The 8,481-nt window shown below is 36.5% G+C and overlaps 1 protein-coding gene across 1 annotated transcript; it reads right to left on the bottom strand.

The window, feature by feature from the left end:
- Window positions 1-5,327: 5,327 nt before the first annotated feature.
- Window positions 5,328-6,266, bottom strand: LOC101636048 (olfactory receptor 1052). The gene has a single exon (XM_004682786.1). It carries the CDS (start codon window positions 6,264-6,266, stop codon window positions 5,328-5,330), a length of 939 nt encoding a protein of 312 aa, XP_004682843.1.
- Window positions 6,267-8,481: the final 2,215 nt, after the last annotated feature.

Below are 8,481 nucleotides of genomic sequence, written 5' to 3' on the forward strand. Positions count from 1 at the left end.
AAAATATATGGGAAGATCCGGACAGGGAGAAATGGGAGGCAAATGTGAAAAGGTTAGAAAGGAAATTAAGTCACCTAGGAGACTTAAGAGAAAATTTGCAGTGATTTTAAAATGGAGCAACAATGAAAACAGACTAAGGCATGAGAAATATTATAATTAATTTTATTAACAAGAGTGTTTCTTTTTCTTTGGCAATCGAATATTAAGCAGGATCCTTGTTGGAATGGTTTCTATTTATTAAATGCCTAGTATGTCTCAGGTACAACTATTATCCCTTGTCATTATGTGAGTTAATGAGTTAACGAATGTTAAATGTTCTTAGTCACAACTTAGGTGGCCTAGAATAACTAAAGAAACTGTCCATACGTGCATTTTAAGCAATAGTAGAATAATGGTTTCAATCATGGTTATCAGATCGTAAAGCCAAAATGGCTGTGAATAGGTATTCCAGTCTTTAAATGTTGACAAGCTAAGGAGTAAATATAATGGTGATGGAACTGGAACCTAAGTTGCATGGAGGTTAGTGAACATCCAATTTAAGAAAATTTGTGCTCAGGATAGGATTTACCAAAAACTGACTATCTGGGGAGTCTCAGAATTAAGAATGAGAAAGCATGCAGTCAGTAACCTAAAATATTGTAAGATTAGTCCAGATAGCCTCTAACGAGAGAGATACAGCTTCTTTAGGTGGAAACAAAAGTCAATTGGTAAAATTTTATCAGTGATGGGTCTCTAGGGTGTGGTAGACACCATCAGTTCGCGTTCTCAGGCGATATTCTGCCTCAGATTAGGGTCCAGATGGGATTGGAATACTGACCCTTACAAGTTCATGACCTGCAGGTGGAATTGGGTCCCTGAAGATCAGCTGATCAGAAGGACATAAAAATATATTAAAAGCTTTTCTGTTTCTTGAGGGATTTAGGAAACTCTTAAGAATTTAATGGCTCCCTTAAGGCATTTATTTTCCTGACTGTAACAATGAATGAAATGTGGGACAAATGTAGGGGAAAACAGAATGCATGATCCCTTGGGGAGGGATGCAGGGGAATTGATAAGATGTCGGTTGGGAATTTTAGCAAGGGAAGTCTTCTCAAAAGAACACATTATAACTGAGGCTGTGTGGTTATCAGAAAACAAACACACACTCACATATATACACATATATGAAACCAAACCAGTAGGTTTTAAAGTTTTAGAGCAAGGCATGATAAAACCTATTATAATCTTTATAGAAAAATATATATTTTTTGATAAATTTCCTAAATTCCTAAAGCTCATAGAGTCAGGGGTAGTAGTTGGTATTGGTGATATTCTAAACTTTAATTTGCCGGAGTATAATGGCGACTTAGTACTCCTGTTCTGTTTGGCCCAACATCTGGGTCACTGAGAAATCGTTTCTATTGACTCTTTTCACCTCAGTGTGGATTATGCTTTTCTAATTTTCCAAGGATAGCACTTGCTGCTCTTCTAAATTTTGCATTAATTTAGAGGACCATTTCCCATCTCTTGACTTGAAGGCTGTATCTGTCTTTACAGCTTAAGTGAGTCTTATAAATGGTGCAGCTGGGTTTTGCTTTTATTTTTTTAAGATTTATTTATTATTTATGCATACAGAACTGGGGCACAAGTCAGAGGTCAATTATAGTATTTTTTTGTAGTCATTGTTTAATTCCAACATGTAGTCTTTCATGTTTTATTTAGTTATCTATTTATTTATTTATATCTAGAATGGTATAAAGAATGAGAAACTGGTAGTGGCAATTTAATTGGTAATTAGGCTGGTGCAGAATTGATAAGAAGTTATATCTCATAGGTTACCTCATTTGTTCCTGTTTTAAGAATGTAAATTTCTCATGTTAATCAAAAGATGGGGTCCATCTCCCCCTCTCTTCTCTATCCCTTAAATATTCCAGAAAGTTTACTTTTAACTCTTGGGAGGAATGAACTTAGCCTCCTGTTTTAACAACTTCAAACTGCAGTCCTATCTTGGGGGCCGTTGACTGTTGTTTGATGCAGGCTCCTTGCCTGGTGGGAGATTATTAATCCAGCACTTGCAGGCTGAGAAAGTTGCACTTCCTGAATCTCCAGCTTCTGAGTCAATGAGAAAGTCAGATCTAGTTCTAGTTGATACCTTTCTGTTTTCTTTTCTTTTTTTAAAAATTATTTATTTATTTATTCATACAGAACTGGGGTACAGGCCAGCGTACGGAGGGTGAGAGGATTCACCAGCGACAGAGTGGGGAGCAGAACAGGCAAATCGACGAACTACACTGCTGAGGGGAGCAGCGGGTGGGTCAGGAGAGGTCTGCTGTGCCATGTGGATCACCTCTGGGACTGGCGGGGATTGAACTCATGCAGAAGGGGTTTAAGCTTCTTAGTGCTGTGCTTTAACCCACTGGGCCACGAGGGAGAGCCCAGACACCTTTCTGTTTTCTAAGCTAGTCCAGCTTTCTGTACCTTAGTAGCTATGAACCCTTTTCCTCAAGGGATAACATCAGTGTCTTTTCTAGTCTTTTTGTTAATTTTACACAAATGCTGTTTGATCACAAGCTTCTTTAACCATACGGAAGTAAAAGTATTCCTGTCATTTTATAAGCACTTTTTTAAAATTTGAAACATATCAAAGTTATAGAAGAGGTTCAAAAATAATAAAAATTTCATGAAGATCCCTTATAAATACCATTTGGAATTGATAAATATATCACTCTTCGAAGCAGTTTATTTATATAATATATATAGCATATAGCAATATGTTATACTTAAATATGTATAGTATATTCCACTTATACATGTATTTATTTATAATAATAATATAGTATTCAATAATATCCAGTACACATTCTAGTTTCCCAAAGGCTTGTGATCTAATACTAGATAATACATTTTCTCACAATACCCAAAAAATTGTTCAGTGTGCCATACCACAAAGTTATATTTAAAAATTCTTGACTAATATTATTTATATGTTTGAGAACCTTGACCATGACAGATCCTTAAATTTTTTATTTTTTATTTTTGCTGGAGAATTCAGATTTTTCTAAATATACTAAAGTCATATTAAATTCTGTGGCTACATTTCATCTGTATCAATATCTACATTTGCATCTGTCTGGTACTCCACATCCTTTGATGTATATTGAGAATTTTGCTTGATCCTGTAACGTCATCACCTTTGTCTTGTAGATGTACTTGAAATATTCTCTATCTAGCTCTCCTTCCATCTTTACCTCATCATTTCCCCTCACTTCCTGCCAGGTTTAATATCAAAAAGCATCTTGTGTCTGTGTGTCTCCTGACGCTGGTCTCACACATACCATAACTTCACCTTTACCGTTGTGCAGTCTCCTGCTTAGATGTCTTTCACTCTTGCCATTTTATGGTGCACTTACTATCCAGGCAGTAGCCAGAGTGAGCTTGCCCAGCTGTGAAGTGGGATCTTGTGACTCTTCTGCATGTCTCCATGATACATTCCCTTGCTTTTGTCTTCACTCATATACAAAGTTCCACATGTACCTTCCATGATCTGGTCCCCTTCTCCCTTCTGGCAACATCTATTGGCTTTACCTCTCTTTCTCTCTTTGTTCTAGTTCTGATATTTTTGGTGTTTTTCTTTAACAGTATAGGAAATATCCTACCTCTTTGGCTATACATTCGGTTATCGCTTGTCTCAGAAATCTCTTCCTTCAAATATCCGAAAGACAGGCCCTCCCTGGTGGCGCAGCAGGTAAAGCACAGGCCTAAGAAGCTTAAGTCACTTCCGCATATGTTTGATTCTCCGCCTGCCCTGGAGATCAACATGGCGCGGCAGACCTCTCCTGAGCCACCCGCTGCTCCCCTCAGCAGTGTACTTCGTCAGGCGGCCTCTTTTCCTCCCCACTCTGTCTCTGGTGAATCCTCTCACCTTTCGCATCTTTGGCCTGTACCCCAGTTCTGTACTAATAAAACAACAACAACAACAACAAACACAACAAATATCCGAAAGACAGTAGATTTTCTCAGTTCATTGTTCTCCTTACCAAATTATCATACACAGGTTCAAAATCTTCTAGTCATATAAATAATAATAAAAAAAATACTATTTCTTTTAAGACGTAATTATTTATCAAATGATTTTCATAAGCCATGTTTTAACTGCGTTTATTTTTATATATATTCCTTAGCCTCAGAATAATTTTCTTTATTGTCTTAGAATAATTTTTCACCCAATTTTTAAATTTCTTAATATGTTGATAATACTACCATCGCTTCATTTAGTCTTCACTTATTAACTATAAGAGTGAGAGAGTGTTAACCCAGTTTATTCAATCATCAAAGGGCCTTATTACATAGGATACTAAATAACTTAACATCCTTTTTACATGTTTCTTTTGCTTAAAAATTCCGTTTTAGTGTTATATTCTCTTTTTAAAATTTTTAAACAGTTCTCCTTATTTGTCATGTTCTTTCCAAACCTAAACCTAATTCTCTTTAGGTTTGATCTCACAGAGTAACTGGCTTAATGAAAGAAATCAATAGGCCCTCCCTGGTGGTGCAGCAGGTTAAAGCACAGCACTAAGAAGCTAAAGCCACTTCCGCATGAGTTCGATTCCCGCCTGCCCTGGAGGTGACCACATGGAGTGGCAGACCTCTCCTGACCCGCCTGCTGCTCCCCTTAGCAGTGTATTTCGTTGATCTTCCTGTTCTGCTCCCCACTCTGTCTCTGGTGAAGCCTCTCGCTGCCCCTTAGCCTCTGGCCTGTACCCCAGTTCTGTGTGCATAAATAAATAAATCTTTAAAAAAACAAAAGAACTCAATATAAATGTGGTGTGGAATTAATAAACTATAGGTAGTGAGAGTTATTTTTTCTGCTCACTTGTTCTAAGATAGCATGAAGATATACGATTTAAATATGAAGGAGAAACACATACTTTTACATACTTGATGCCCAATTTAGAATAAAAATAATGGTAGAGTCTAAGGAAATCAAACAGAGACACCATTTTGATTTTCCTCTCGGATAGCAAAGTATTTGATAATGCATATTTTGGAGTATTCTTTTGATTGAACCAGTATCAGATTCTCTTAAATCCATGGTGAGTTCTTTCAGAATTTATATGAGAATTTGTTATAATACAGATGTATTAATTCTTGAGAGAATGAAATTTAATTTATACAACCATGAAATACCAAGATCGAGCAATTCTCGATCTTTAGGTCAAACTCAACACTCAAGTCTCAGATTTCACGAGAATATCTAGATTATGGCTTTGTTTCTGATTGTATCTGTGATACAATCTTAAAACTATTTGTAGGTTAATTCTAGGTAGCAAAAGCACAGATGTACTGAGTTAAGCAGAGGTTCTCTTCCGCAATATTGATCTTTTCGCGGCATCTTTCACGTCCTTATTCCTCAAGCTATAAATCAGTGGGTTTAACATGGGGATCACCAATGTATAAAACACAGCAGAGACCTTCTCTTGTTCCAAAGAATACTGAGAACTTGGCTGGATGTAACTAAAGGTCACAGACCCATAAAATAAGGTCACAGCAGTCAGGTGTGAGGCACAGGTAGAGAAGGCTTTGCGCCTTCCCTCTGCTGAGCGGATTCGCTGGATGGCAATGATGATGCGGACATAGGAGACCATGATAATGATGAAAGTGAACATTGCGATGACCCCAGAGAATATCAAAAGCAGCATTTCGTTGCTATGGGCATCAGAGCAAGAGAGCCTCAGAAGTGGGGGAATGTCACAGAAATAATGATTCACCACATTAGGACCACAGAAGTCTAGTCTGAGCAGACCTATGGTGTGTGTCAGGGAGTTAATGAGCCCGCCCAAATAAGATGCAAGCACCATCTGAATACACACTCTTTGGGTCATTATGACTGTGTACAGTAAGGGATTAGCTATTGCCACAAAGCGGTCATAAGCCATCATGGATAGGAGGATGCCCTCTGTGGTTACATACACTGCAAAAAAGAAACTCTGTAGAACACAGCCATAAAAAGTGCTGGCCCTGTGTTTTGATAAGAAATTGACCAACATCTTAGGAGCAAACACAGTAGAGTAACAAATATCACAAAAAGAGAGGTTGCTCAGGAAGAAGTACATTGGAGTGTGAAGTTGGCTATTTAACCAGATCAAGATAATCATTCCCCAATTACCTACCAGTGTGATGGAATAAATAAGGGAAAAAAGCAAAAAGAGGGGGACCTGCAAGTTAGGATTTTCAGTTAAACCTACCAGGAGGAATTCCTTCACACCTGTATGATTCCAACCTGCCATGTAGCCAAGCTTATATTCTTTGGTTGCAGAATAAGATATCACTCAGATGAAAAATAAAATTGATTTCCTCCATTATCTGGAATCCATGGTAGTACAGAAACTGTTCATCTACTCTGTAATAGGAGGAAAGAAAGAAATTAACTGCAATAGTGAATCATATATGTACTAAGCAATCCAGTTATAGTGACACAGATTTTTGGATCTGGAGCTAATGGCATCCCTTGCTTCTCAGTTTGCACATTGCAAAAGTTAGGATAAAGAACTCCTATTGGTGAAGAAATTAATTTGTACATGAACATTCAAACCCAGATACACCTCACGCCAAGTCTGACATTCACAAATCCTCTGCTTGCAAGGAATAACTCCATAGTAAGAACTATTTTGTTAAACTCTGGTTAAGCTCTTTTTGTTTTTCACATATATTTAACCCATTATTCTAGCTTGTTAAAAAAAAACCCTTCCTTTCTATAACTCAAATATCAAAATTAACCCTTTTTTTCTGCCTACCTCTACTCCATTTCCCTACTTAGGAGATCAATGACCATGTCCTCCAAGAGAATTGAAAGTGAGAGAACAGTCCTAAGGGTAAGCAAAAAGTAACAGTGCTCTCTTACCCCGTGGAGGGAATGTTAACTGGTCTAGTTCTTATGAAAAACAGTATGGTGACTTCTGAAAATATTTAAAATAGATCTACCACATGATCCATCAATTTCAACTCTAAGCATTTACCTGAAGAATACAAAACCACTAATACCTACTATGTTGCTTGCATACTTCCTTTTGCTATTATAACATATTACCAAAAATTGTTGGCTTTGGTAGTAGCAAGCATGCCTTTTATGAAGACACTGTGTGAGATGCTAAAGACCTCAAAAAAATGTATGAGCTATGTTCTCATGAAAGTTGACAAGAGTTACTTGACAAGCTAAGGATGCAATCTGGGAGCATTTCAAAAAAAACAAAATTTTTATTCTATGAGCATAGCTTACTGACATTATAAATTAGATCATGTCTAAATTTTAAATCAGTGACTTGATTAGCAGAATGAATATGTTTTACTATATCCTAGGAAAACAGATAAATTCATTGGAAGTAACAAAAATATGTTTTTTGTTGTTAATAAAATCAGATTGTAAAAATAGAATCATTGTTTTATAATCTGAAAATAAGCTCAAGTTCTTAAAAAAAACACACTAGCAATCAAGGGACTGTGGCATATATTTCTTATTGGCAAATTATTTTGTCTATAAGATAATGGGAATATCACACCACTAACGTTTATTACACATGAGATGACCTTTCTCCCCAAAGAGCTCTGTCCCTGACTTATTAGAAGGAAACATGTATGCTAAAATACAAATAAATAAATAAAAATGAGAAACAAGCAAACCAAAAAACTGCGGAGGAAACAGTACTCTAGAGTTTCTATAATTTGCCCACTTATCATTAAAGAAGGGAAAGAAAAATGGAGTTCCTGCTCAATTGACTAGCACAAAGTATCACGTGGTGAATGTAACAACCACCAGCTAGTAAGTCTCAACACATGAACTCAGAAATTGTATTGAGGAGGCCAGGAAGGAATGGGAAATCAAGCCTCACTCCAGTAAGATTCCACTGAGGTTTTGCATAATAGCTTCATCATGATAGAAAACTATAAATAGAGAAGTGTTGCCAAGGGCCAAGGATGATTTGCTTGCATACTGATAGAATTATACATGGAGCACAGACGCTTCCTGTCACAAAGGTAGTGTTTTTGCTACCACTCAGGAATAGCTGCCTGATAAAACAAGGGACTGCTGTAGAATACTACTAAGTGTGAGCATTATTTTTGGAAAAGAAACACTGGAAATAACTTTTTAATAATCTAATGCTATGCTCTCATTTTTCAAACTTTCAGATCGATGTCTTTACAAAACATAATTTGTCTAAAAAAATATGAAATTCCTTTACAGTCATTTCTTTTAGATTTATGACTCTAAAGGGTCTTTAGAAAGTCCCTTTAAATAATCATCAGTGAGCAAGGGTAGAGTTGGGATAAGTATATTTGTGAGAGAAATCAGAGCATCTTTCATAGTAAAAAATGGTCCACTGGCAAATTCCTATCAGGAGAATTAGTGGTTTTCAAAATAAGCACTTTCCATAATGTATATGTTTAGCTGTTATTAAAAAATGAGGTCAAATATACACATACAAAAACTCTAAGTAACAAGATTTT

This window comes from Condylura cristata, unplaced genomic scaffold (genome assembly GCF_000260355.1).
Source record: "Condylura cristata isolate star-nosed mole 26May11 unplaced genomic scaffold, ConCri1.0 scaffold00015, whole genome shotgun sequence".
Taxonomy (NCBI): Eukaryota; Metazoa; Chordata; class Mammalia; order Eulipotyphla; family Talpidae; genus Condylura; species Condylura cristata.

What these genes read in the sequence shown, in the direction of transcription:
- LOC101636048 (XM_004682786.1), bottom strand. Translation starts at nt 6,266, where the DNA reads ATGGCAGGTTGGAATCATACAGGTGTGAAGGAATTCCTCCTGGTAGGT.